The 25,647-nt window shown below is 45.4% G+C and overlaps 6 protein-coding genes and 1 pseudogene across 6 annotated transcripts; 4 read left to right on the top strand and 3 right to left on the bottom strand.

Annotated features, from left to right (window-relative positions):
- Positions 1 to 732: 732 nt before the first annotated feature.
- Positions 733 to 1,395, top strand: LOC149278905 (histone H1 pseudogene; annotated as a pseudogene).
- Positions 1,396 to 1,888: 493 nt separating this feature from the next.
- On the bottom strand, positions 1,889 to 2,299 carry LOC149278904 (histone H3). Its single transcript, XM_089501550.1, has one exon. The coding sequence runs from the start codon at positions 2,297 to 2,299 to the stop codon at positions 1,889 to 1,891; it is 411 nt and encodes a 136-aa protein (XP_089357676.1).
- Positions 2,300 to 2,964: 665 nt separating this feature from the next.
- Positions 2,965 to 3,276, top strand: LOC149278903 (histone H4). The gene has a single exon (XM_089501604.1). The coding sequence runs from the start codon at positions 2,965 to 2,967 to the stop codon at positions 3,274 to 3,276; it is 312 nt and encodes a 103-aa protein (XP_089357730.1).
- A 777-nt stretch (positions 3,277 to 4,053) lies between these two features.
- Positions 4,054 to 4,434, bottom strand: LOC149278902 (histone H2B 1.1-like). Its single transcript, XM_089501599.1, has one exon. The coding sequence runs from the start codon at positions 4,432 to 4,434 to the stop codon at positions 4,054 to 4,056; it is 381 nt and encodes a 126-aa protein (XP_089357725.1).
- A 352-nt stretch (positions 4,435 to 4,786) lies between these two features.
- LOC149278901 (histone H2A type 2-B) lies at positions 4,787 to 5,179 on the top strand. The gene has a single exon (XM_089501603.1). The coding sequence runs from the start codon at positions 4,787 to 4,789 to the stop codon at positions 5,177 to 5,179; it is 393 nt and encodes a 130-aa protein (XP_089357729.1).
- A 2,359-nt stretch (positions 5,180 to 7,538) lies between these two features.
- LOC149278900 (histone H3-like) lies at positions 7,539 to 7,949 on the bottom strand. The gene has a single exon (XM_089501568.1). The coding sequence runs from the start codon at positions 7,947 to 7,949 to the stop codon at positions 7,539 to 7,541; it is 411 nt and encodes a 136-aa protein (XP_089357694.1).
- A 795-nt stretch (positions 7,950 to 8,744) lies between these two features.
- LOC149278899 (histone H4) lies at positions 8,745 to 9,056 on the top strand. The gene has a single exon (XM_089501567.1). The coding sequence runs from the start codon at positions 8,745 to 8,747 to the stop codon at positions 9,054 to 9,056; it is 312 nt and encodes a 103-aa protein (XP_089357693.1).
- The last annotated feature ends 16,591 nt before the right edge of the window (positions 9,057 to 25,647 follow it).

The following is a 25,647-nucleotide window of genomic DNA, read 5'->3' as shown; positions in this document are numbered from 1 at the left end:
GATAAGACAAAACCTAATCTTAATAATTACTTTTATTGTTTTGAAAAATAAATAATATAATACGTTAATAATAAATAACCCCTAAGTAAACTCTTGTCAGCTACGAGTCCTAAGACAATCATCAGACCGGCAGGCAGCCAGGCACGACCAGTAGAAATACAATTTTTTTTAAATTATTTAATTGATTATTATTAGTTAAAAATATCCATCATTTTTAATGTTATTCTTTAATGTATAAATGTTAGGCTATTCTTAAATAATAATTAGTGATTGGGTTATATAAATTTATAGATTAAGTTTAAGGGTAAATTAATCTTTAATAGGTGATATTAAATAATTTATTTTATTAATTATCTGTATTCATTATTTTATTTATTTATTATTTCACACCTCTTGGGTGCTGTTCCCTGGCAGTTTTTTTTGGGGGGGGGGCGGCTGCACGGTGTAGGAAATTCAACTGCTTTGGAGTTAGGATCTAAAATTAGAAGTGTGATGAGACGTTTACACGCAAACGGTAAATATATTTTCCTTTCAAACCCCCCTCCCCCTGAATGCAAATCCAGCGATGCCCCGGCAGCATGGGGAGGTTTCAGAATTAGCGTCCAATCATAGACTCGCAGGCTACCGCTCATGAACCAATGAATGTGCGGCAGCTCGTCTATAAAAGCCAAACTTCTGGCGGTTTAACCCCGTGTTTACGTGCAATTGCAGCTTTTTCGTGGCGGCATTGAGATGGCCGAGACAGCTCCTTCCCCGGCACCTCCGCCGGCAGAAACCTCTGCCAAGAAGAAACAGCCGAAGAAGCCGGCAGCTGCAAAAAGCCGGCCTGTGAAGTCCGGTCCCAGTGTCTCCGAATTGATTGTGAAAACAGTCTCTGCGTCCAAGGAGCGCAGCGGAGTGTCTCTCGCAGCTCTTAAAAAAGCACTCGCTGCTGGCGGCTACGACGTAGAAAAGAATAACAGCCGCCTGAAGCTCGCTCTTAAGGGTCTGGTGACTAAAGAGACCCTGATCCAGCTGAAAGGCAGCGGTGCCTCTGGTTCTTTCAAGCTGAATAAGAAGCAGCTGGAGAGCAGAGAGAAGACATCAAAGAAGAAGGAAACTCCCGTAAAGCCTAAAAAAGCAGCCCCTAAGAAGGTTGTGAAGTCGCCCAAGAAAGCCCCTGCAGGAGTGAAGAAAAGCCCGAAAAAGATCAAGAAACCGTCGGCCGCTCCCAAGAGTCCCAAGAAGCCTAAGATTAAGGCGAAGAAAGCTGGCAAGAGCCCAGCTAAGAAGGCCACAAAGCCCAAGGCAGCCAAAAGCTCCTCGAAGCCCAAGACATCCAAAAGCCCCTCAAAGCCCAAGGCAGCCAAAAGCCCCGCTAAGCCCAAGCTTAAAAAGGCAGCCCCCAAAAAGTGAGAAGGGGGGGTGTGGGTTTTGGAGCGCCTCTGGTGTGTGCTTTCCCACTTAATTCTTCACACAAAAGGTTCTTTTCAGAACCATCATATCCTCCGAAAATGAAAAAAAAGCGTTTAATCACCCGGCCGCGACTATGTGGGCCACCCGCTGAAAGTCTAGCCCCATACTTGTGTGTTAAGCGTGGATTGACATTCGGCCAGCGCTCTCGCTCGGAGCCCTGTCCGTAACAGAATAGAGATAAGGGGCGGGCTTAAAGATTGTGCTTTGCCGTTACTCGTTATGCCCAGCCGGGGACTCGGCCGCTTAACGGCTCGCTCAGTAGTGGGATAATGGTGTGAGAAGTTTCAAGCTTGGCCACGAGCAACAGGGTTGATTTCGTGCATGCGAAGGGAAACACAAAACACAAGCTCGTTTGAGTGACAATGTGGTGGCTCTTAAAAGAGCCTTTGTGGGAGGATGAGGGGGAAACAGAGTTCGCCCACACAGCGTTTACTTAGGCACGTTCACCTCTGATCCTGCGAGCCAGCTGAATGTCTTTTGGCATGATAGTAACCCGCTTAGCGTGAATAGCGCACAAGTTGGTGTCTTCGAAAAGCCCCACCAGGTAAGCCTCGCTGGCTTCCTGGAGAGCCATAACAGCAGAACTCTGGAAACGTAGATCGGTTTTGAAGTCTTGAGCAATCTCACGGACCAGCCGCTGGAAAGGCAGTTTTCTGATAAGCAGCTCCGTAGACTTCTGGTAACGGCGGATTTCCCTAAGCGCTACGGTGCCCGGGCGGTAACGATGTGGCTTTTTCACGCCACCGGTAGCCGGGGCGCTTTTCCTCGCAGCTTTGGTCGCCAACTGCTTCCGGGGAGCCTTTCCTCCGGTGGACTTACGGGCTGTCTGCTTCGTGCGAGCCATACTGATGCGTGGGGCTCTGATTCACGACGGATACAACGTAACTAACGATTCTGTGGCCAACTCAACCCCTTTATAGAGTAGCGGTAAACGTGATTGGATACGCTTAATCACGCCCCTCTTTTTCATAGGCTAGGACGATGGTTTGAAAAAGCCAGCCTTTGATCAAGAGACTTCGGTTAGAGAGTTATCTTTTTTTTGTTGTTGTTGTTAATTAAATTAAATGCTCGAATCGGTCATTTATTCGTTAGCTGCGGTTCTTTTTTTTATTTATTTCTTCTCCTCTCTTTTGGTCAGCCTCCTACCTAGTGAACCTGTGTACTGGCTGACCGTTAACAGCGATACGGCGACAGCTAAAAGCCCGCCTTTATCTTGGCCGCCGTTTGGCGTTTATTTACAGCGATATGCTGCCACCTAGTGGTAAATGAGGGATCGTCGAAAGCGATCTCCCGCGGGCAGGCTTTTGATATTCCTAAATAGCCAATCGGTGTCTGAGGCACGCTTGGGAGCTTCTCCAGCCAACCAACGAGAAGCATATATGAAAAAAGCAACGCCCCCTTGAGGCAGAATGGTGCGGTTCCCCATCAGGTCCGTCCAGTACGCATAAAAGAAAGCGGGCCGGCCGTAGGCGAGTATTGTGCTGTAAAACTCGTGGAGTAAACGTGATCATGTCTGGCCGTGGCAAAGGAGGTAAGGGACTCGGGAAAGGTGGCGCAAAGAGGCACAGGAAGGTGCTTCGGGATAACATCCAGGGTATCACCAAGCCTGCTATCCGCCGTTTGGCTCGCAGAGGAGGTGTAAAGCGTATATCTGGGCTGATCTATGAGGAGACTCGCGGTGTGCTCAAAGTGTTTTTGGAGAACGTGATTCGTGACGCAGTCACTTATACTGAGCATGCCAAGAGGAAAACCGTTACCGCTATGGACGTGGTGTATGCCTTGAAACGCCAAGGCCGTACTCTGTACGGTTTCGGAGGTTAAGCTTGTTGACTCGTCACTGGAACACCCAACGGCTCTTTTCAGAGCCACCCACACCCTCTCTTAGGCTATGATCATGTTGTCCCCGTGTCGGCCCGCGTTTTTCTATGCACACCTTGAAATAGCCAGCTTAATAGTGGCTGGGTCTGGCTATAGATTGAGTTACTGGCAGGATCGGAGTGCTGGGAGTTGGGCCCGTTTGCAGAACATGTGCTGGAATCAGCAGCTGGTGTCCTCCAAAAGCTGGCTTGAATGGGGGCCGGCCCGGGATTAGTAGGTTCCGTCTGGTGTGTGGTTATCTTAATTCTGTACGTCCCAGTATGTGTGTGATTTTGATTATGCCTTTGTCGTCCCCTCATGTCTTATCCTGTCCGTGTGCCACATGTCCTACCCACGACACTACAGAGTCATGGCTTAGTCAATAGCCCCACGATGTAGCTCAGCTTCGGCTAGCCGCAGTGGTAAAGCAGCCCCTTCTCTCTGCAACGCTGGTTCTGTCTGGCGGTGAAGGGGTTAATCTCTAGAGTCCCAGCAGGAGAAAAGGTCGTTGCCATCACAGAAGCCCCTTCACCTTGGGCTTTTCTTCCCAAGCAGTTTGGTCGATGGGCACGATACCCCAGCTAACCTGGAGGAGTGAGGAGCACATTTCAATGCTCACAAATGCTCTTCCCAAACCTAGCAGTCCGACAAAATGGGCTAGATCAGTTACATAGCTCTGAGACAGACCATGTGGGTGGCTCTCAAAAGAGCCTTTGTTTAAAAAGGGAGAGAACGAGAACTTTACTTGGCGCTGGTGTACTTGGTAACAGCCTTGGTGCCCTCTGACACAGCGTGCTTAGCCAGCTCTCCAGGAAGGAGGAGGCGTACAGCAGTCTGAATCTCCCGAGAAGTGATGGTGGAGCGCTTGTTGTAGTGGGCTAGGCGTGAAGCTTCCCCGGCAATGCGCTCAAAGATGTCATTGACAAAGGAGTTCATGATGCCCATGGCCTTGGAGGAAATGCCAGTGTCGGGATGCACCTGCTTCAGTACTTTGTACACATAAATCGCATAACTTTCTTTTCTGCTTTTCCTGCGCTTCTTCCCATCTTTTTTCTGGGTCTTCGTAACAGCTTTCTTAGAGCCTTTCTTCGGAGCAGGCACAGACTTCGCTGGATCAGGCATCGTGTCTGCTGTCCTTCCAAGACGCAACGCAGGCAAACAGGATGAACGCTGAAGTGTTACTGCGCTGGGCCCTTCCCTTTATAGGCACCGCATGCAAATAAGGCTGTTTTGCTGTCTCGCGTCCGATTCGATGAGGATGTCACGTGAGAAGATGCGGCCGCCCATGAACCGCAGTGCCTACACCGATTGGTGTCTCAGACTATTTCCACCCGATTGGCTGTTTTGGAAAGGAACCAATCAGTGACGATGAGCGTCACGGGGGAAGCTACAAATAGCTGAGTAAGTGAGCGGCGGTTCTTTGTAACGTGCTTATTAATCTATTATCCGCGTGGTCCTTTGTCGAGCGGAAAGCATGTCTGGCAGAGGAAAACAAGGTGGAAAGGTTCGCGCTAAGGCGAAGACACGTTCTTCTCGTGCTGGTCTGCAGTTCCCTGTCGGCCGTGTGCATAGGCTTCTTCGCAAGGGTAATTATGCCGAGAGAGTAGGCGCCGGCGCACCCGTGTATCTGGCAGCGGTGTTGGAGTATCTGACTGCTGAGATACTGGAGTTGGCTGGTAACGCTGCACGCGACAACAAAAAGACCCGTATCATTCCTCGCCACCTGCAACTCGCCGTTCGTAACGACGAGGAGCTCAATAAGCTGCTCGGCGGGGTCACCATTGCTCAGGGAGGTGTTCTACCCAACATCCAGGCGGTGCTCTTGCCCAAGAAGACAGAGAGCCACAAACCTGCCAAGAGCAAGTGAGTGCAGCAATCGGTAACCGCAGGGCAATTAGCCAGCACCACCAACGGCTCTTTTCAGAGCCACCCATAATCTCTGGAACAAGCTATATCTTCCCTTGCTATAAACTTGCTGCAAACGTCTTTAAAGGCAACCGTTTTCCACTGCAGATGTTCAGCCCGATGTTTAGTTGCTGAGTTTAACGGTGGCTAAACACCATTCATACAAGCTACATCATACACCCTACCCCCCCCCCGTCCGTTTCAGGGTTAAAATTCGAGGCAAAGCTGCCAGCACTTAAATGGATAAATATGGTTCTCAAGAAAGGTGGGTGGGCAAGTGCTACCACACGGTGGCAGCATTGCATAGGAAATTGTGGTTTACCGCAAATTAAAGTGGCAGAAGCCGGGGAATCCCGCAGTTGTGTGATGGTGTAGCTGGCAATGGTCTGGGGAGCGTATTAATGAATTTGATAATCACTGTGAGAGAGACCCGTGAGTAGCTCCACTGTAGACATCTCCCTTGCCTCTGAAAGCTTAATTGCTAAGAAGGGATTAACCCTTCATTTACCCCAAAGTAGTGATGCGAAGTTCGGATCAGTAAAGTGAATCGGATCATTTCGAGTCGTTCATTGAAATGATCCGATTCATGATCCAAATCTTCGGGTCACTCAGTGTGACTCATAGGAGTTACTGTTTCCCCAGTCCCTCCCTGCAGTCAAACTAACGATTGGCCCCGCCCCTTTCATTAGGGTCAATGAACCCTCCTGCCTGTCTGCCTACTGTAGCGATGTCACTGAAGGCAGAGAATCGTTCAGAGATTCGAACCATTCAGAGAATATCACTGACACCATACTTTTATAAATAAATACATTAATAATCTTAACTGCCCCCAGGATTTAGATTCCCCTTAGATTGCCCACCTTTAGATTGCTTTACCTCTAACTGCACCTTTAGTTAACTTTATTAAATTAACCCTCAGTCCCCAGCATTAAATTAACCCTAAACACCCCATTAACCATTACTGCCGCTAAATTAACCCTGAAGACCCTCATTAACCATAACTGCCCCGGCGCGGCTATCGGACCCACGCCGGCTGTCCCTTACCGTCCTACCTCATCCATGTATCTCCTGCCCTACCCATGGACTTCGGCTCTCGTAGCCCAGACACCCCCGCAGAGACTGGGGATCCCTTGTCACTGGAGCCGCTAGAGAGGTGGCGATCAGTCAGTGCGGCTATCGTACAAACGCCGGCTTTTCCGGGGAAGTTTGGTGATTGCGAGTGATAGGAGTAGGGATCAATATGTGGGGGACAGAAGTAGCAGAGCAAACACAGGCAGGTTTCACATATAAAGGTTAGTGTAGAGGTACTGGGATAGCTGTGATGGCAGAGAGATGGAGAGGGATGGGATTTGGAATGGTTTAATGGGGAGAAGTGGGTACTAAAGGGATCCAAAGTGTTGGTGCCCTCTACTGGCATGTTTAAATAGATCTGGTAAATAACTGTCTATATATTAGGACAACACTGGGGTGGGTGGGAGAGGGGCAGGGAGGGCAGGCACAAAGTCAGTTGTTGTGGGGAAGATGGAGGAGTGTATTGCAGGCTTTGAGGGTTGTAATAGAGAGTGTTAAATAGTGTTAAAGTGGACGGGGGCAGTAAGAGGGCAGATATAAGAAATAAGGGGTTAGTGGAGCAGAAAGATAGAAAGTAAAATATAACACACTTAAGTAGTGACAGGCATCACATATATTTTACCAACTAACAACAATCAGTGAAAAAATGCTGCAATTCCCAGTATGGGCATTCCTAGGCTATCAAGCACAGATAGACAGAAAAGGGTATAGAAACAGGAAAATTATAATAACAATACAGAAAACAAATAACAGATAATGATGGCGATCTCTTGGTCCAGTCTGTATACTTTTTAGCAAAGTATGGAGGTTTGCTTAGGCTTCAGTTGTTGTGGGGAAGATGGAGGAGTGTATTGCAGGCTTTGAGGGCTTTTAGCAAAGTATGGAGGTTTGCTTAGGCTTCAGTTGTTGTGAGCTATGTGGGCCACCCGCTGAAAGCCTAGCCCCATACTTGTGTGTTAAGCATGGATTGACATATTCGGCCAGCGCTCTCGCTCAGAGCTCTGTCCGTAACAGAATAGAGATAAGGGGGGGGGCTTAAAGATTGTGCTTTGCCGTTAATCGTTATGCCCAGCCGGGTAGAGGGCCAAGGATCAATGGTGTGAGAAGGTTGAAGCTTTGCCGAGACAACAGGGTTCATTTCGTGCATGCGAAGGGAAACACAAAACATAAGCTCGTTTGAGTGACAATGTGGTGGCTCTTAAAAGAGCCTTTGTGGGAGGGGAAACAGCGTTCGCCCACACCGCGTTTACTTAGGCACGTTCACCTCTGATCCTGCGAGCCAGCTGAATGTCTTTTGGCATGATAGTAACCCGCTTAGCGTGAATAGCGCACAAGTTGGTGTCTTCGAAAAGCCCCACCAGGTAAGCCTCGCTGACTTCCTGGAGAGCCATAACAGCAGAACTCTGGAAACGTAGATCGGTTTTGAAGTCTTGAGCAATCTCACGGACCGGCCACTGGAAAGGCAGTTTTCTGATAAGCAACTCCGTAGACTTCTGGTAACGACGGATTTCCCTAAGAGCTACGGTGCCCGGGCGGTAGCGATGTGGCTTTTTCACACCACCGGTAGCCGGAGCGCTTTTCCTCGCAGCTTTGGTTGCCAGCTGCTTCCGAGGAGCCTTTCCTCCGGTGGACTTACGGGCTGTCTGCTTGGTGCGAGCCATGCTGCTTCTGCGCAACAATTTGATTCACCGACGCACACAACGTAACTATAGCGATTCTATGGCCAACTCAAGCCCTTTATAGAGTAGCGGTAAATGTGATTGGATACGCTTAATCACGCCCCTCTTTTTCATAGGCTAGGATGATGGTTTGAAAAAGTCAGCCTTTGATCAAGAGACTTCGGTGTGGAGAGTTTTTTATTTTATTTTATTAAATGCTCGAATCGTTCATTTATTCGTTAGCTGTGGTTCTTTTTTTGTTTATTTATTTGATCTCCTTTCTTTTGGTCAGCCTCCTACCTAGTAAACCTGTGTACTGGCTGACCGTTAACAGCGATACGGCGAAAGTTAAAAGCCCGCCTTTGTCTTGGCCGCCGTTTGGCGTTTATTTACAGCGATATGCTGCCACCTAGTGGTAAATGAGGGATCGTCGAAAGCGATCACGTGGAGGTGAGGGAGGCAGAAGCTTAACGTACGTCATGCAGTAGAGAGGTTTGATTAATAAAGGCTAGGCATCTTTGAAAGCAGACGCGGGCTTGGTGTAGGGAGTGGCACAAAGGAGGTTGGTTTGAATTGTTCATATCCGGTTTCCTTTGATTTTCCTAAATAGCCAATCGGTGTCTGAGGCACGCTTGGAAGCTTCTCCAGCCAACCAACGTGAAGCATATATTCAAAAAGCAACGCCCCCTTGAGGCATCATGGTGCGGTTCCCTATCAGGTCCGTCAAGTACGTATAAAAGAAAGCGGGATGGCCGTAAGCGAGTATTGTGCTGTGGAACTCGTGAAGTAAGCTTTATCATGTCTGGCCGCGGCAAAGGAGGTAAGGGACTCGGGAAAGGTGGCGCAAAGAGGCACAGGAAGGTGCTTCGGGATAACATCCAGGGTATCACCAAGCCTGCTATCCGCCGTTTGGCTCGCAGAGGAGGCGTAAAGCGTATCTCTGGGCTGATCTATGAGGAGACTCGTGGTGTGCTCAAAGTGTTTTTGGAGAACGTGATTCGTGACGCAGTCACTTATACTGAGCATGCCAAGAGGAAAACCGTTACCGCTATGGACGTGGTGTATGCCTTGAAACGCCAAGGCCGTACTCTGTACGGTTTCGGAGGTTAAGCTTGTTAACTCGTCACCCTGAAACACCCAACGGCTCTTTTCAGAGCCACCCATACACTCTCTTAGGCTATGATCATGTTGTCCCCATGTCTGCCCGTGCTTTTCTATACACCTTGAAATAACCAGCTGAACAGTGGCTGGGTCTGGCTATAGATTGAGCTACTGGCAGGATCGGAGTGCTGGGAGTTGGGCCCGTTTGCAGAACATGTGCTGGGATCGGCAGCTAGTGTCCTCCAAAGGCTTGAATGGGGGCTGTCTGGCGGTGAAGGGGTTAATCTCGGGAGTCCCAGGCAGCGGCGGGGAGCGGAGGCATCCCCGGTAGTTCCGCCACTGTGTTATGAAATTTGAATAACGCCACAGAAAAGCGCGAGCCTCCCTGGGTGTATCCAATGCGCGAGAAGCGAGCGGCTGTCGTGAGGTAAAGCGCCACAGCAGTCGAGATGGCGGGATTACGCAGAGGGGTCGCTCGTCTGACAGGGCTTGTTTTTCACAGTCGGCATCAGGTTTACCGGGTGAATAGCGCCGGTACGTCCACAAAACAATATATAAAATACATTTGATGATAATTTTATTAAATGCTCAAAGTTAACGAGAATAAGGCGTTATTGGTTAGGGGTGAAAAAGTTGTGCGAGTTATGTCATATTAAGTAGAAGTGCTGGGTATAAAATACTGTAAATAACGTTAACGCCAATATATATTTTCTCTACATAAATGTAATTTATAATATCATTTATTAGTATTATTTTTAATTTATAATTCATATTTTAAGATATTGCAAATTATGACTTATATTAACTTTATAATTTTGTTATTATTTTTTTATTTAAGTTTATATTAAAATGTATATTTTAAAAATATCGTAAATTATATTTTATTCATTATGAGTTATATTTTTATTTTTTAATTCAGTGTATACATTATAATTTATCTTTTACAAATATTGTAAATATTATTGTATATTTTTAATTCTAACATATATAAACATTTTTATATTATAAATTAGAATCTGGAGGACCTGTCTATATGAACATTTAATATAATATATTTAATATATCTTTATATTATATATATTCATATTTTCTAAGAAAGCAAAAAACACGAAATTCCACGTGTAAATTCAATAAAAATGAATATAGTTCTTCCCAAAAGTAAGCAGCTCCCAGCGATACTCGTCCTCAAAGAAACGAACGGCAGATCGTGGAGCGCAAATACATGGGGGAAAAAAATCAAATACAATAATAGTGCGATATGTGGAAATAAAAAAGACTTTAATATGGTGTAAGATCCACTCACAAGCGGGCCGGATCAAATAGGCTCATCAAAAGGTTCGGAGAAATGTTTGTGTTTAACCCCTTGGCTGCTAAGCCATTTCCCACCCTGGGTGCTAAGCTGGTTTTCGGCATTTTGGTGCATTTCACGTTTATTGGGAATAAACTATGAAAACCATATATTGTTTTTTTTTTTCAGCACACCCAGCAGATTCCAAATATGCCTTTTTGATACGTCTACGTCTCATTAGGTTTGCAAAATAAAGCCAAAAATGGGGGGAAAAGTGTGTTTTTGTTTTTTTTTTACTTCCGACTCAATAAATACTAGTTTGTAATTGTATTTTTCGAAAACTCTAATATCAAAAGCTGTGTTGCTAGATATTTGTAGCAGGTAACCGGTCTAAAATAAACAGAAATTGACAACAGTAGACTGTGTTTTTCTAATATTTTATTGCTAAAAGTTCAATTTATTAGACTATCACAAAAGACATCTTTTCATTTAATGCATGGCCGCCGTCTATTAAACAGCTCTAGCTGCCCGGGATGTTAAAATATGCCAACAAAACTATATATTTTTAGAAACTACACACCCAGCCGCAGCAAATGAGGTCTTATTTGTATCACAAATCTGCCGTGCACAGCAAATAAGTGAATATCACACTTATATTAAAAAAAATATATTAAAAGAGACAAGTTCATTTATGTCTCCAGTCTTGTGCTACTAATACATGCAGCCCCTCATTTGATGCGCCAAGGGGTGTAGTTTCTGCAAATGTATACTTTTTGTCCCATAATTTAACTTCCCAGCTGCCTAGAGCTGTCTAATTGCAGGCATCACCCCTAAAAGTTTTAAGACAATTTTTTAACAAGATTGTCAAATCTGCCATATCTGAAGTTAAAGAGATCTAGACATCTGGGAAGTTAAATTAGGGTACATAAAGTACACATTTCAAGAAACTACACCCATTGGAGCTTCAAATGAGGGGCTGCATGTATCTCTAGGACAAAATTTGAGTGTAGGGCTGCAATTATTGGGCTGATTATTTTTTCGATTCATCGGGTAAAAAAAAAACCCAACAATATGCAAATGTTTCGCTTATTTAACATAAAAACTAATAATTTACAATGGCATTTCACGATTTGCCTTCTTATTTTACTGACATAATAATTAAAGCCAAGAACCCAAAAAAAAGCTTTCCTAGTAAATATTCATGTAAACTGTTTTTGTCCAGTTGTGCCCATCTCACCCCAGCTTGCCTCTCTATCCCAGAAATGCCTTATACCCTCCTATATGCCACTCTGCCACCCTGATATCTCTTATACCTCCTATATGCCACTCTGTCCCCCGATATGCCTTTTACCCCCGATATGCCTAATAGCCCCCAATATATGCCACTCTGTCCCCTGATATTCCACTGTGCCCCCCTGATATGCCTTATAGCCCCTATATGCCTTATACCCCCCCTATATGCCACAATGCCCCCTGATATGTCTTATACACTCCGATATGTCTTATATCCCTGATATGCCACTGTGCCCCCTGATATGCCTTATACCCCCCTGATATAAGAAAAACTGACAGCGCTAAAATAGGTATAAAAATATATGCTTTAAAAAATATAGATAATACACAATAAAATATAGATATATATATAAATATATGGACAATGCAAACAATCAAATATTAAAGCAATCAAAAAATAAAAAAACACAAATTAAAGAATGCACATAATTAATAGATCCCGAAAAAAATTCTACCTGCTCCACCAGGGGTTAATATATCAACAGAAGAAGCGCAGGGCAAATAAGCATAAACATAAAAATAATACTCCAGGCTTAGCTTACCCAGTGGTGCTTATTTGTCCCGTTTTTCTTCTGTTGATATATTAACCCCTGGTGGGGCACGTAGAAGTGGAAGTGAAGGGAAGTAGCGGAGGTTGTGCGTTTTGCACAGACCCCCACCAGCTGAGAGAGGATAATCCAGGTCTCCTGCAGCGCTGCGGGGGATCTGGATTCTAGTGTTATAATCCGATCTCTATTAGATTTCCGATTATAGAAGGAGGGGAATTTTTCAGAGCATTTGGTCTGAAAAAGCCAATTTTATAAATCGATTCAACTAATCGATTATGAAAATCGTTGACAATGATTTTCATAATTGATTATCGATTTTATCGATTCTTTGTTGCAGCCCTATATATATATATATATATATATATATATATATATATATATATATATAGTTTTGATTTCTGACTGTTTTTCATTTTTCCTCCCCATAGTTTGGCATAGGATTTGAGTTGGCTATGATGTGTGACATTATTTATGCAGGAGAAAAGGCACAGTTCAGGCAACTAGAAATTTTATTGGGCACCATCCCAGGTACTGTGTCTGTTACCCGGTCTTCTGACCAATGTCATTGATTCATTTATGATTAAAGATAATATAAAATTTTGGACCCCCCCCATATATGGGAATTTCCCAGGGCCGGTCTCAGCTCCCTGCTCTTTGTGGGTGGGGTGTTGGGGAGTTGTGGCCAGCTTTATTACGTGTTAAAGGGCTGGATTTGGTGGAACCAGGCAGTGAATGGGTAATGCCAAACACATATGCCCCGCCCCCAACACACACACTAAGCGAGGTAGGCTAGCTGCGTGTGGGGCTAGCACCCTATAGGCAGTGGTGGGAGGAGCCATACACCCCCCCTTCCTCTTCAGACCCCCATCATGTGAGGAATGCGCTCCCATTGATTTCTATGAGAGCCCTTCCCTGCCACTGATTGGCTCATAATATTTTAATAAGCGTTCTTCTTTAGAGCTGGCGTCACATTGGACCGTCCCTTTTATATGTAAAACTACCTGATTTGGTGCGTTTTAAATTCCCCCCCACTCGTTCCCTCAAAAGACTACAAATAATGAAACAGTACCTTTATACGGGCTTCGCTGACTAAGTGGTACACTTTGCACTATACATTGTGCTGGCCAAACTGCCAGCATATGTATAGACTATAAATTCCTGTGGTTTAAAGGTTTTTATCTTGGTCGGGGGGGAAGACCACACGCCGAAAACATGAGAAAATCAGGCTGTTTCTTATTACTTGCTGGCGCTTTGGGTGGGAGTCTGACCCCTTTCTGCCGCCCCCCGCAGGCTTCGGTGGGACGCAAAGACTGGCGCGGGAGGTGGGCAAGTCTCTTGCAATGGAAATGATCCTCACTGGAGATTGCATCGCGGCCCAGGAAGCAAAAGAAGCTGGTATGGCAATATGGGTTCTTAGCTGTGTTTGGACATATTAATTATTATTTTTACATTTTTATTAATATTTTTGTATTTTATTATTTTTTCTTTCTTTTGTAATTTTTATTAATTTACATTTCTTTTTGTATTTCTATTTATTCATGATGTTTTTTTTTTGTTTGTTTTTTTGTCATTGTTGAAATAATCCGTTTTAATTTAAAATGTTACATCATTGGCAGATTTTTTTTACCATTAGCGATTGTCAAGTGACTCAAACCCTGGCAATGATAGGCTGTTGCCGTAGAACAAGCCTTCAGAGGAAAGGAATAGAATGTCAGATGTGGTTTTTAAATAAATATATATATACACAGAATGTAAAGCAGGTTGCTTCGATATGATGTCATCGCAGGACTTGTGAGCAAAGTCTTCCCGGCGGATAAAGTGGTGGAAGAGGCGATCAGCTGCGCGGAGAAGATAGCCAGCAACTCTAAGCTGATCGTATCGATGGCAAAGGAAGCGGTTAACGCAGGTGAGGAGGGGGGGTCTGCCTTGGGGGGCATGACTTAAACCCGGATTACAACTCCTATCATCAGTGTCGGTCAATCTTTGAGTACCACTGTACTCTGGGGGGGGGGGGTGATCACAGATCAAAACCTTTTTTGTTTAAAAAGATAAATAAAAGAAAAACCTTCCTTTTTTATATTTATTTTTAATACAAAAAATCGACATTTAAAAAACCCCATATCAGAGATGAAAAAAAATCACTCTGGCCGTTGACCCAGGCCAATCCCTGGTCCTTAAGGGGTTAAGCACCTAGATAAGACTTGGAATAAAAGTAAGATTTCTTTAAGAAATAAGAATAATAAAAAAAAATGGTATTTAAACATGTTCAAAGGAGTCGCGGCAGCTGCTTCTAAACGTGCCAGGCTAGGGGGCCCAATTTCCAAAATGAAAGTGGCCCCCTAGCCCTTTAATTCACGCCATATGGGAGGGTTTCCTTATATTACTAGCATACAGTGATGCAATGTAAGAAAGTTGACTGAGCGGGTGCTAGATCAGTGGAGCAGCCTCCCAGCAGAGGTGGTAAAGGCTAATTCAGTGAGCGGGATTAAGCATAAACACGCACGGGATAGGCATGCGGCTCCTGAATCTGAGACCCCTCCGATAATTGCTTTGTTTGTTTATTTCTTTGCAGGACGATTGCAAGGAGGGGATGGCGGCTTTTGGGGAGGGGAGAAAGGCAAAGTTTACTGACCAGTAGCCTCGGGAGCACTTACTGATTGGTCGACTTGCGGACGCGTGGAATTAACCCCTTGTTTGTAAATATTAATTCACATTGAAACAATTTTTTCATATTTAATAAAAACTATGATTGAGAAAAATGCATTTTTTGTTTTTATTTGCCAACCTGCCCCACGGCTTTCAATTCTGACCCCCTGATGTGCCTTATATCCCCCCGGATATGCCACTCTGCCCCCCCCCCTTACCAATGCATCCCCAGACTTGTCCCCCGTGCTTCAGATTCCTTGGTGTCTAGTGGGGGCATCCGGTGAGCATCTGTGTGATGCGCATACACAACCTCTGCTGCTGCCGGCACTTCCGCCGGGTCTTCTATGACTGAGCACTTGAAGGTCATGTGACGCTCCGTCATAGACGCCCCAGAGGAAATGCCGGACAGAAGCATCCACCGGCTGCTAGAGAGGAGGATCCAGGTCCCCTGCAGCTAGGCCCAGAGCACCAAGCAAATGCCCCCTGGGCTGCTGGCGACACCCCTCCATACTCACCTGGTCTGTCGCTGGTGGCCTCTCATATCTACCTAAAGTCAATGGGTGACTACTGGCCTTAAAGCGCCCAAAGAAAATTCTTAGTCCTCCTCCTCCGTTGGCTTCGTTGGGGGTTCTTCCTCGTTTTCGGAGATTCGTAGAAAATTGACCAAATCTGGTTAACCCGCTTACGAGGGTTTCAGGGGATGACTCCTAGGGGACAATGTGGACATCGCTGTAGAACCCTGCGATGCCCTCATGCTCAGCAAGCAGGTCATCTGGGAACTAAAGAGGGACTGGTCGTATTAAGCAGGGACACTTGGAATGGATGAGACTATATACCGTATTGGCTCGGATATAGGCCGCCCCCGTATATAGGCCGCCCCCTAAAAGTTTGGTGCTTTTTTAAAGAAAAAGTTTTTTTCTTTAAAAAAGCACCAAAAAAACATGCTGCCACTCTGTCTCCCCCCCGAGATATGCTGCCAATGTCCTCCTCCTCCTCCCCTCCCTGAGATATGCTGCCACTGTCCTCCTCCTCCTCCCCCCCCTGAGATATGCTGCCACTCTGCCCCCTCCGACTTACCAGAGCAGACTCCCGGGTGTCTTGCGGGGCCGGCGGGGGACATCTACGCAATACGCGTATACAAATTCCGGAAGTTGTATACGCGTATTGCGTAGATGTCCCCCGCCGGCCCCGCAAGACACCCGTGAGTCTTCTCTGGTAAGTGTTGGGGGCAGAGGTAAAACGCATCGTGTGGACGGTCACCGGCTGCGGCGATGCGGGTAACCAACCTCCGCTGCCGGCACCCCCCCCGTGGAAAGTGCTGGCAGGGGAGGCTGTCAGCGTATCAGACGGTAGGATGCAGGTTCCCTGCACCGCTGCGGGGGATCTGTATCCTAAACCTGCTACCTGCTGACATGCAGTCCCGGGCGTCGGGCGCTAGACCCGGAATATAGGCCGCACCCCCACTTTAAAGACTTAAAGTGGGGGGGAAAGTGCGGCCTATGCTCGAGCCAATACGGTATATATATATATATATATATATATATGCATATATATGCATATATATGTAACACGTGTAAAGCAGTGGAATGCAGACATTGACCAGAAGGGGGCAATGTAATGTCATCTAAAGAACGAGAGAGCAATAAACGGCTCTGCATGGTGGGAAAAGTTCATCAATTAGTCACGTTTTTACTGAGAAAGAGACCTCCGAGGTTCCATAAGTTTATACGAATCTCTATCTTATTCTGTTTCGGCTCAATATCACCGTTGTTGGCAGATGACAATCTTTAGTAGGACTGAGTGACTCTGAGCTGAGTTTACAGGGTTAATTGACCCCCCTACCTCTATTTTGTTGAGTCCTACCCCCCCCTTCTTTTCATTAGCTCAGCCTTTTAACTTCTCTGCCTTTTTTTGGGGGGGGGCTTATACCTTTAAAGGGCAAATCAGATTATTCAATGCCTATTATACCCCTTGTTGGGGCGGAATTAATCCCGCTTGTTATCTCTTTGTGCAAGGGCTAATGGGCCATTATAGTTTGGTGAATAAACAGGACAGGCGCTTGAAAATCCCCCTTTTCCTTTCAGGACGGACGACGCCCCGGTTTATTAATATGATAATTTACCTTCATGGGCATGATGGGCCCTCCCCAAACAACCAATCACATCTGCTGCTGAAGGCTCCTGACTTAAAGATTTACTACCGCACATGCACAAGATGATTAATACCAATACAACCTCCCAAGTGTCCCTGTTCAGCTTGTCCAGTCCCTCACCCAAATGCCTGAGCCCCTCTTTCCTCCCATGATGTCCCTCTTTCTAGGAGCTCAGGATGGTTTCTGAGTCTATCAGAATCTGATGACGGATCAGACCCATCCAGGACTCAGACCTTAATCAGGATTCAGTAGCCATATGCCATTCTCTACCACCTCTGTAGGAAGGCTGTTCCACTTATCTACCACCTCCGTAAAGTAAGATTCCATCTAAGTCTCTGACCCTCTAGTTTAAGATTATGGCCTTGTGTTCTAACATCTCTCCTCGTTCTAAATAAACTTGGGGTGTATAACAGCTGTCTGTTCTTGGTGAGGTTCTCAACCTTGTTTTCTATGGTATTTCACCCTTCAGGGGTCTTTTTGGGGCTCAACCCAAGTGAAAAGCTGAGTCCGGACGTGGACCTCCTTGTTCACTTGTGACTAGAGGGATACCAACCGGACCCCACTGACAAGGCCCATAAAAGTTAAAACATACATGTGAGGTTGTTGGTTCCATTTCCAGTCCTGAGGAAGGATCAGACTGATATGTCGATGGAGGTTCTTCTTCTGCAATGGCACGAGATGTAACTTGTAATGTAACTTGAGACGCCCCCAAGCGGGGGACTCGCCGTAAAATAGGCTGTCCGTTGTTGGTGGGCATTGCAAGCTTGTGTATGCTCCATATAGAAAGCACAGGAACGCCGTGAAGAGGCTTAAATGCTGCTGACCCAAAATTAGAAAGGCGAAGAATCAAGATCTCCCTGGGTAAGTTTGATGGCTGTAGAAGTGGTGGCTCTTAAACAACAGATCTCCTGAGATTTTCACCCACTACCGAGTTTACAGAGAATGGAGCCCATGAAACATTCAGAGAGAGTCAGGTCGATGGGTGAAAACACCTTGCTAGTTATAGAGGTCAGCGGAGAATGGCTACAAAAGGGCCAAAAACACTCAAATAAGGCTCTTTACCACAATGGTGAACAGAAGGCCATTGGTGAATGCCCAACACATTGACCCTTTGAAGCCAACGCAACAGATCTACACCATGGTTTCCATTTCTGTCCCCTAAGAACTAGACAGGTTTACCTAACAAGGTTAGACTGCTCAATATATGGGTCCTGGAAAAAATACTAGCTGAGACCTCCGTAGCTGGTAAGCACATCCTTAGAAGAACCTTCAACTAACATTAGGGTGTGTTGCAAAATCTCCCGGCATGTAGTCGGATAGTTACATGGACAATCTCTGTCTTTTATTACAAAACAAGCCACCCTTGAACATCAAGACTGTTGATGAGGACCATTATCATACACCTATGCTAAACAATAGAAACACTCTGTTCTAAATCACCCTGATGGAACGCCCTGATTAATGAAAGCCTATGGTGGGACGGACTTCATCAGCATTACCATAATGAATTGTCTTGGCAGGGTGTATGAGTCCTTCATAAACGTTAAGATGTTGAAGGACAATCCAGTAGAAGTATTTCTGAAGAGTTTGGTTACCAAGGTTATCTTTAATTATCATCAGCAGTGACAAATACATTCTCTATGGTTCCACCGTTCAATCGTCTCGGTGACATATGTGACAATCCCCCCCCCCAAAGATTTCTTCTGAAGAACCATGAAACGGTTAACCCTGAAAGTGTTTGAAATTCTACCAAAGTTCCAACATTCCATCTCAATCCTAAACTTCATTCTCCCTCATAAGAAGGACAAAGTGAGCAACGGCCTCCAAAGTTTGACGAGAAGTCACAATACCTTGGCCTGTGCATACAAAGACACAGCCCATCGTTCTTGTTGGCTTTCTGACGAGGACCATGCAGGATATGATTAAAAGGGGTAAGAATTCATGTTGTCACTCTACTAAACTCCATCGCGCCCTCCCTCCATTCTTCACGCCGCTTCTTAAACCCAGAGACTAATTGATTTTTTTTGTCGATGAATATTGCTCCCTAGGTGCTTTTATTTACCCCCTCTTCATCTTCTGAGAAGAAGAAGGTCCTCTTTTATATTCAAGACAATTGGGGAGAAAGAAGAAGAAGAAAAAAACACATTGAAATCTCTACACAAAACTTCCCCTCTTAAAGGAAAAGTTACCAGCCAAAGGTCAAAATAATAAATGTATAGCTAAATTGAAGCCTTCGTGGACTACAAAAGAGGCAAAACGTTACATTTCGGCAAACCGTGATTAACTAATTTGAAAAAAGCTGATGCCAAGACAGATCAGCGTGTGATCGGAAGACAAAAATGGGTATTCAGAGGAGCAGACAGAGAGGGCTTCTCTTCAACCGTCACCCCCCTGTTCCTCCCTACCTCTTGACTCTCCATTCCTAAACCTTTACAGCTGCCCCGGCTCCACGCTCGATTCAAGGACCTCGTGTACTTAAATTATAACCTCATCACGAAGAAAGAGGGGGTTGATGACGGGACGGAGATGAATTTCAAAATCGTGGGGTCTGTTCTGAGAGCGATCCAGCATTTTAATAATACTAAACATCTCAGTCTGGCCACCTGGTAGACCTCTGGCCAACAGCACCCAGTACTCATCAGATCTGCCGTAAGATGGCGGGTCTGGTGCTGAAGTGTGCAGCTGCCAGCTGGATATGTCTGGCCGAGCTCTACATCCCTTGTCATCCCTAGTCAAGCCCTGAGCTGTCCTCACTGGCCGACAGTTGTACAATTAATTGAGGTCTATGCTATGTTGCACCAAAGAGCTCAAACGTGGCCACCTCTCAAGGCGCTGCAGTAAGGTACACGGGTGGCAACACCTCCAGCCAGACATTGCTGTGGTAGGCCTCTGCCATAAAAAAAGCGTTAGAGTGCGTTAGAGTGTATGGGGTGTCTTTGTACAGTGTTAGAGTGTGGGTTAGAGTGTATGGGGTGTCAGTATATAGTGTTAGACTGAGTGGAGTCTCTTTGTACAGTGTTAGAGTGTGCGTTAGAGTGTATGGGGTGTCTTTGTACAGTGTTAGAGTGTATGGAGTGTCAGTATATAGTGTTAGACTGAGTGGAGTCTCTTTGTACAGTGTTAGAGTGTGCGTTAGAGTGTATGGGGTGTCAGTATATAGTGTTAGACTGAGTGGAGTGTCTTTGTACAGTGTTCGAGTGTGGGTTAAATTGTATGGGGTGTCAGTATATAGTGTATATGAGTGGAGTGTCTTTGTACAGTGTTCGAGTGTGGGTTAAATTGTATGGGGTGTCAGTATATAGTGTTAAACTGAGTGGAGTCTCTTTGTACAATGTTAGAGTGTGCGTCAGGTCACATTATTTGAGGGCAGAGCAAATATCCTTGTTTATTGCACACAGGATCCCTGTGCTTCTTATGCCAAAAACACAACTACGACAGAACAGGGAAGCGGTTTCCTGTGTCTCTTTCTGCTTGTATAACAACGCCGTCACATAAAAGGGTCGGACCTTGAAGTGATCTGTCCCTAATCTCACGTGCTACAGTTCTGTACACCAAATTAAAATAAGATTTATTATTATTATGTATGAGAAATCCACCTTCGAGTATACCATGGGAGCAGTCATCTAAACTTCCTGCTCGATTATTCATTCCCCTTGGGTGTAGCCTCCCTTGGGGTTGTCGCTGTTGTTTGAGCTTGCACTTTAATATAAGAAAACAAAAACATAATACGGATGTGTAAACGTGTATTTTTCTTTATTATGTTTCTGGTAATTTTTTTCGAAGTGAGGCTTTTACATGCAGATGTTTCAGGCAGAGTAGTAGTAGTGCGGGTTGACAGGGAACCCTTTAAATTGATGTGGAGTCAACTGCAATGCGTGTTGAGGAGTAAATGCTTAAGTCAACTCTGAACATTGACTGGAGTCACACATTTTTAACTCATCTCCTCTGCAAAATGAAAATGGGCCAGTTACAACTGGACTGGAGAGCTCAATAGCCCATTAGGGTGATCTGCTAGGCCACTGGTTGAATGGAACCCAGCTAAACAAGAATGCTTTATCCAGGTACAATTATTTAACAATCTGGACCACAGTACCTTAAAAATGAATCCCTCTGGACAACTGAGTTGCTCGTACCACAGAGCCTTGTACATCACCAGCATGAGGAGGCAAGCCAGAAACACCATGGTGATTAGGATTAGCCCAGTGAGCTGGAGGACAACATGGAGACAACATGACATCATCATTATTACTAGACTTGGGCACCAGGGGGCTCTTCGTGTTCGTCTTCGGGGGGAAAAAAATCTTCGTATTCCGCGAATATTCGCCCGTTCCTGTCTTCTCTTCGGGCGAATATTCGCGGACATTCTTCGTGCTCGTTTAATCTTCGTTTCCCTCCCGGTTGCCTAGCAGGGGTTAATACGGGGTTAACAACACATCGGGGCAGCAGCAGCTGCCGTGAAGGTACGTGTGTGCGACTCTATTGGTCGTTTTGGCAGGGGGCTGGTCTGGCATCAACGAGAGAATTGCAGAACGCACTTCATTCGTTGATGGCAGGCAAGCCCCCTGCCGAAACGACCAATAGAGTTGCACACACGTACTGAGGTGTACTGTACACAAAATGACCTAGACAAATGCTCCAAGGAACTTGGCCTCCTTTTTATCATACACAGTCACACATCCATAGATGTTTAATAAAAGAATAGGGATTATTTTACATTTTTAAATTGATTTTGGACCACTTGTAATACATGCCTAACATTTGCTACCTATTTACAATGGCATACTTTGCAACAACCCAACTTTTACTGGACAGGACTGGAAAAAAGCAGGACAGTCCACCAAAATCTTGGGTGTGTTGGCAGGTATGCGGATGGAAAAATGAACTAAAAAATAGCTTAGGGTTAATGTACGGTTATGTTTAAGATTAGTAGCAGTGCACTGGTTTGGTTAAAGATGTATTATGTCTAAATAATAATTGAATTTTAATGGGTTTTAAAAAAAAAATTAGGGGTTTATTTAAATGTATTTTAAAGTTAGATTTATTATTTAGTACTTCATTTTATTTATTTAATGTTTATACTAGCGTTACCTACCGAGCTATAACTACCTACGTGCAGGCCCGGACTGGCCATCGGGCACACCGGGCGTTTGTCCGGTGGGCCGGGCCACGGCAGGGCCGCATTGACTTAGGGGCTGATGGAGCTGCAGCTCCAGGCCCCTACCCTACCTACGGCCGCATTAACGCAGGGCATAAGGGGCACCTGCCCCTTAAGCCCGCCGCAAATGCGACCGGGTCCGCCACTCTAAGGGGCCGGGAAGTCCCCACCAAAGCCGGCCTTACGGGTCTGCGGCCGCACAGGGTTTAAATTAAAACATCGGGGTTTTTTTAACTTTATTTAACATCCTCCATGTTAAATAAAGTTTTTTTTAACTTTATTTAACATGGAGGATGTTAAATAAAGTTGAAAAAAAACCCTGATGTTTTAATTTAAACCCTGTGCGGCCGCAAACCCCTAAGGCCGGCCCTGGTGGGGGCTTCCCGGCCCCTTAGAGCAGGACCGGCCTTTGGGGTGTGCGACCGCACAGGGCGTCACACTCTAGGGGGCGGTCCGCACCGGGTGCCGCTCATCAGGGGGTGCCAACTTGCGGCACCCGGCACCCCTCCAGAGACGGACAGTAATGTCCGCCGCTGGAGGAGCAGGCTCGCAAGGGAGCGGTATCGGAGGTCTTTAACAGACCTCCGGTTCCCTTGAGTGATTTTAAGCCGGGTTCACTTAAGGGAGCCGGAGGTCTGCTAAAGACCTCCGATACCGCTCCCTTGTGATCCGCGCGGCAACAGCTGCTGTGCACCGGGGTTTGTTGTTAGATCCAGGCGCACAACACTGAAGCCGCGCCCACCGCTGTCCGTGCCCTCTGAACCGGAAGAAGACAGAGAAGACAGAAGAACTGAAGAAGAGGAGCGAAGAGGAGGAAAAGGAGCTGTAAGGAGAAAAGAGGAAAGGTAGGAAAATATTCAGTGAGAGTGGATTAGTATATATGTGTGGATTGGTATATATGTGTGGATTGGTATATATGTGTGGATTGGTATATATGTGTGGATTGGTGTATGTGTGGATTGGTATATATGTGTGGATTAGTGTATATGTGTGGATTGGTATATATATGTGTGGATTGGTATATATGTGTGGATTGGTATATATGTGTGGATTGGTGTATGTGTGGATTGGTATATATGTGTGGATTGGTATATACGTGTGGATTGGTATATACGTGTGGATTGGTATATACGTGTGGATTGGTATACGTGTGGATTGGTATACGTGTGGATTGGTATATACGTGTGGATTGGTATATACGTGTGGATTGGTATATACGTGTGGATTGGTATATACGTGTGGATTGGTATATGTGTGTGGATTGGTATATACGTGTGGATTGGTATATAGGTGTGGATTGGTATAGGTGTGGATTGGTATAGGTGTGGATTGGTATATATGTGTGGATTGGTAAGTGTGTGAGAGTGATGGGTGTTATGCTGTACCATTTCCAATGTCTTTTTCATGATCTAATTATGCTCTAAAAGTACATCATAACTCCCATCACTCTATACTGTTCCATACAGTGGCAGAGCTGGGAGGCAGAGGCCTTGCACCCTCACCGCAGGACTCCTGAAAGGTAAGTGAACTTCAAAGAGGGAGAGGGTAGATAGTTAGGAGGGGGTAGATAGGGAGAAGGGCGTGAGACGGGGGAAAGGGGGTAGATAGGGGGAAAGGGGGTAGATAGGGGAGAAGGGAGTGAGAAGGGGTAGATGGGGCAGAAGGGAGTGAGAAGGGGTAGATAGGGCAATCATACTCCTATCATGCCAAGTCTGCGAGTACATCCTGGAATCTGGGTATGCCTGGGCATGATAGGAATGTGATTGCTGTTAACAATCATATATATATATATATATACATATAATATTGTTTTTTAATTGTTTTGTCCTATTTTGGTGTGTTACTTACTTTAAATAAAAGTTTTTTTTTTATGGTGTGGGGAGGTCATATTCGGTTTCGGACAGGTAAATGCTGCATTTTCGGTTTCAGTCCAGAATTCGTTTCGGTGCATCCCTACTACTAAGCCAGACAATGAAGTGGTAGGCCTACACCACAACAATGTTTGGCGTAGTATATAGTGATTGTGGTTATGCTGCACTATTGTCAATGTCTGGCTCAATGTATAGTGATAGGGATTACGCTGTACCACTGTCAATGTGTGCCTCAGTATATAGTGACAGGTGTTATGCTGTACCACCGTCATTGTCTGCCTCAGTATATAGTGGTAGGTGTTATGCTGTACCACCGTCAATTTCTGCCTCAGTATATAGTGATAAGTATTATGCTGTACCACCGTCAATGTCTGCCTCAGTATATAATGATAACAGTGAGAAGAGGCAGAGGTGGTAGATAGTGATACAGGGGGATAGATAGTGAGAAAGGGGAGTTTTGTTACAAGTTTTTATTCCTTTCTTTTTTTGGGATGGGGGGGCACCAGAGGAGTAGTCCGCACAGGGCGCCAGAACACCTAAGGCCGGCTCTGCCTTAGAGTGGCGGACCCGGTTGCAGTTGCGGCGGGCTTAAGGGGCTCTGCCTTAATGCGGCCATATAGGCCCAGTCAGTCCGGTCCTGACTGGGCCTATTTTAAGGTAGGAGCCTGGAGCTGCAGCTCCATCAGCCCCTAAGTCAATCCTGCCCTGCCACAGGCGCGGTCGCAGTTGCTGCTTGCTCTGGCAACAGAGTAAATAGGGTGAGGGAAGGGGCTGCAGTGAGAAGGGGCAGAGGGGGGTTAGGTAGTGAGAAAGGGGGAGAGGGGATAGATAGAGGCGGTACATATTGAGAAGTGGGGAAGGGGGTTACATAGTGAAAAGGGGGAACATAGTGAGAAGGGGCAGATAAGATGATGAGAGGGGGTAGTGTGAATGCGTATGAGAATGAATGAATAAATGTGTGGATGAATTGTGTGAATGCGTATGACAATTAATGAATTCATGTGTGGATGAATTGCTTGAATGATTTGTGAGACTGCATTAATGAATGTGTTAATGATTTGTGTGAATGATTAAATGCAAAGATGGTACATGAAGGGTGGGCTTTAACAATAAATAAATAAATAAATATGGGCTGCTCAGGCGTAAATGCCCGGGCCTATTTTTTGTCCCAGTCCGGGCCTGCCTACGTGTATTTGCATACCTAGTTTAGCTAAATTAGATGGGACAGGACTGGAAAAAAAGCAGGACTGTCCCTGAAAAAGTTGGGTCTGTTGGCAGGTATGTGGATGGAAAAATGTTATAGGGTGAAGTGTGAGTTATAGCGTTAATGTAATGCTATTAGTGAGTGAAGGACAGGGCAAATAACAAGAGGAAAGGTCCTTGTGATTTGTGCATTGTACGTGTGTGTTATGTGTTATGTTACTGTGTGTTATATGTGTTATGTGTGTTATGTCACTGTGTTATATGTGTTATGTCACTGTGTTATATGTGTTATGTGTTATGTCACTGTGTTATTTGTGTTATATGTGTTATGTCACTGTGTTATATGTGTTATGTGTTATGTCACTGTGTTATTTGTGTTATTGTGTGTGTTATGTTTGGTTGGTTGTGTATCAGACGGAAAAAATGAAATGGAAAAGGAAATGG

This window comes from Sceloporus occidentalis, unplaced genomic scaffold (assembly GCF_023333645.1).
Source record: "Sceloporus occidentalis isolate IW3139 unplaced genomic scaffold, rSceOcc1.0.p SCAF_176, whole genome shotgun sequence".
NCBI classification, from domain to species: domain Eukaryota; kingdom Metazoa; phylum Chordata; class Lepidosauria; order Squamata; family Phrynosomatidae; genus Sceloporus; species Sceloporus occidentalis.
The sequence above is the reverse complement of the archived record's forward strand: the minus strand, read 5'-3'. Positions and strand labels throughout refer to the sequence as shown.

Coding starts and splice junctions, on each gene's coding strand:
- LOC149278901 (XM_089501603.1), top strand. CDS start 4,787: ATGTCTGGCAGAGGAAAACAAGGTGGAAAGGTTCGCGCTAAGGCGAAG.
- LOC149278903 (XM_089501604.1), top strand. CDS start 2,965: ATGTCTGGCCGTGGCAAAGGAGGTAAGGGACTCGGGAAAGGTGGCGCA.
- LOC149278899 (XM_089501567.1), top strand. CDS start 8,745: ATGTCTGGCCGCGGCAAAGGAGGTAAGGGACTCGGGAAAGGTGGCGCA.
- LOC149278900 (XM_089501568.1), bottom strand. CDS start 7,949: ATGGCTCGCACCAAGCAGACAGCCCGTAAGTCCACCGGAGGAAAGGCT.
- LOC149278902 (XM_089501599.1), bottom strand. CDS start 4,434: ATGCCTGATCCAGCGAAGTCTGTGCCTGCTCCGAAGAAAGGCTCTAAG.
- LOC149278904 (XM_089501550.1), bottom strand. CDS start 2,299: ATGGCTCGCACGAAGCAGACAGCCCGTAAGTCCACCGGAGGAAAGGCT.